The sequence below is a fragment of the Ceratotherium simum genome, chromosome 7 (genome assembly GCF_057802395.1).
Source record: "Ceratotherium simum simum isolate JZ-2026a chromosome 7, ASM5780239v1, whole genome shotgun sequence".
NCBI classification, from domain to species: Eukaryota; Metazoa; Chordata; class Mammalia; order Perissodactyla; family Rhinocerotidae; genus Ceratotherium; species Ceratotherium simum.
Window position 1 is genome coordinate 75,714,498 of NC_141906.1, and position 3,195 is coordinate 75,717,692.

The 3,195-nt window shown below is 40.2% G+C and overlaps 1 protein-coding gene across 1 annotated transcript; it reads left to right on the top strand.

Moving 5' to 3' along the window:
• Positions 1-286: 286 nt before the first annotated feature.
• Positions 287-1,294, top strand: LOC101395183 (olfactory receptor 8A1-like). Its single transcript, XM_014793671.2, is given in 1 exon segment — positions 287-1,294. A coding segment is annotated over 1 exon segment (960 nt). The 5' UTR covers positions 287-334.
• Positions 1,295-3,195: the final 1,901 nt, after the last annotated feature.

Here is a 3,195-nt window from a genome sequence, read left to right on the forward strand (position 1 = left end):
TTTGCATCTCTAACATCTCCAGGTGATGCCAATGCTGCTGCTCCAGGGACTACATTTTAAAAACAACTGCTCTAGGATATTTGAGAAACATAAAAGTGGTAAAAAATTCCAGATCTTGCCCCCATTTCCCTCTCATCTTCATGATCTTTTAAACAACCAGTATCTCCTCTCTCTCCCAGCCAACAGTAGGATGAGTGGAAGATGCATCAGAAAACAGCCCAGGATCGCACAGCTGACGCCACATGCTTAAAACTAGCTTCACCTAGTAGTACAAGATGCAGCCTTTCACAGGGTTCTTCTCTCCTGTCCCCACAGGGCTCCCAACAAGAGGACAATGGCTGCAGAAAATCACTCCACAGTGACAGAGTTCATTCTCGGGGGATTAACAAATCGGCCAGAGCTCCAGCTCCCCCTCTTCCTCCTCTTCCTTTCGATCTACTTAGTTTCCATGATAGGGAACCTGGGCATGTTCACACTGATTTGTCTGAATGCTCAGCTTCACACCCCCATGTACTACTTCCTCAGCAATCTGTCACTCGTGGATCTCTGCTACTCCTCTGTCATTACCCCTAAAATGCTGGTGAACTTTGTGTCAGAGAAGAACATCATCTCCTATGCAGGGTGCATGTCACAGCTCTACTTCTTCCTTGTGTTTGTCATTGCCGAGTGTTACATGCTGACAGTGATGGCCTAAGACCGCTATGTTGCCATCTGCAGCCCTTTGCTTTACCACGTAATCATGTCTCATCAAGTCTGCTCCCTGCTGGTGGCTGTGGTCTATGCCATGGGGCTCACTGGCTCAACAATAGAGACTGGCCTCATGTTTAAACTGTCCTATTGTGAGCTCCTCATCAGTCATTACTTCTGTGACATTCTTCCCCTCATGAAGCTCTCCTGCTCTTGCACCTATGATATTGAGATGACAACTTTCTTTGTGGGTGGATTTAACATCATAGTCACCAGCTTAACAATCTTTGTTTCCTATGCCTTCATCCTCTCCAGTATCCTCCACATCAGCACCACAGAGGGAAAGACCAAAGCCTTCAGCACCTGCAGCTCCCACCTTGTAGCTGTGGGATTATTTTATGGATCTGCTTCGTTCATGTACTTAAAACCCTCCACAGCCAGTTCCCTGGCCCAGGAGAATGTGGCCTCCATGTTCTACACCACAGTGATCCCCATGCTGAACCCCCTAATCTACAGCTTGAGGAATAAGGAGGTAAAGGCCATCATGCATAAAACATTGAGGGGAAAACTCTTTGGATGCAAATGTTATTATTCTTTCTCAGGTTGATTATTGGGATAGAAATATAGGGGAGAAGCCCTCTAAAAATTTACACTCACAGAAATGGAGAACAACCACTTTTCAACGTGACTAATTGAGGGCATTAACTCATTTTTCCCTCTTCTGTTTCTCCTTTTCACATGTTTGATGTCTGACTCTGCTTATCTTTGCTGGTTTCAAGCTCATGTTTTTTTCCTTCCAGGATCGGCTGTTTGTTTGTTTTTCCCTGGCCTCTGGTCAACATGTATCTATCTTGATTGTAACATAACATATATTTAGAAATTTCAGCAATGAGTTTAAGAGAGTTGTTCATTGATTTATCATCTTCTGTAGAGAAAATATTATCCAAACTAATTGTAATTTGCGCTTGGGAGTACACAAGACAAATGGAGATGTATTTGAAAGTCACCAAGAAGCATCAAAAGTCTCTTTTTCACCTAGATTTCTCCCTCTATTCTCTCACTATACTGTTACTATCTACTTATCCCTGCCAAGATTATCTAAATGGTCTCTTCATCAATTACTACCATCATCATCATCATCATCATCATCATGATCACATCTAACATTTATGAATGCTAGGCAATCTTCTAAGTGTTTTCCTTAATTATCTCATTTTCTCAGATGAGAGAACTTTGGTTCATAGAGGTTAGGTAACTTCTCCAGGTCACAGAACTGGTAAACAATTAACACAGAGATTCAAACCCACAGCTCATTATCCCCACTCTCTTGGTCAGCAGTCTCACTATGCATCCTATTGAGCTTAGCCTAATTATAACTTTCCAATTTCAAATATTTCCTGAAAATAACTTCCTCTCCTTCCATTATCTTCTCACAGCTCCCAGATAGTCAAGGAATATTAGACATTCCTGTAGTCGTTTCTCCTTCCTAAATAACTGACATTCTGCATCACCTGCCAACCTGACTCAGTAAATCCAATTGGCATGGGACAAAATCCCTTCCACCACTTTTGAAGCAATATCAGGGATTCATGTTAAAGAATTAGTTACCTTGCACTGCAAAAGATTTATAGGCATTCTTCTAATTGTCATTTATAATTATTTTAGGAAGAATACTATATTAGTCTTTGACATTTTAATTACTTTAGGTGCAAAACCTCATCTATCATTCAGCTGTAGGGAAATGAGGAATTCTAGGTCTCTCAAGCAAAAGAGATTTAATACAGGAAACTAAATGCTCACAATATTTTTGTTCTTTTTTTTAAATAGACTTTATATTTTAGAGTATGTTAGGTTCACAGCAAAATTGAGCAGTAGGTACAGAGATTTTCCACATCTCTCTTGCCTTCCCGCAAGTCTAGTCTCCCCTATTATCAACATCCACCATCAAAGGAGTACATTTGGTACAATTGGTGTATCTACACTGACACATCATTATCACCCAGAGTCCATAGTTTACATTAGGGTTCATTCAGTATTGTACATCCTATGGGTTTGGACAAATGTACAATGGCATGTATTCATTATATGCATGACCATTATAGTGTCATACAGAGCAGTTTTTTTACCTTAAAAATACTCTGTGTTCCACTTCTCCATCCATACCTCCCCCAGAACCCCTCGTAACCACTGATCTTTCTACTATTTACATCATTTTGCCTTTTCCAGATTGTCATAGAGTTAGAATCATACAATATGTAGACTTTTCAGATTGGCTTCTTTCACTTAGTAATATGCATTTAAGTTTCCTCCATGTCTTTTTATGGCTTGATAGCTCATTTCGTTTTAGTGCTGAACAACATCCATTGTCTGGATGTAGCACAATTTATTTATCCATTCACCGACTGAAAGACATCTGAGTTGCTTCCAAATTTTGGCAATTATGAATACAGCTGCTATAAACATCTATATGTAGATTTTTGTGTGGACATAGGTTTCAACTCCTTGGGT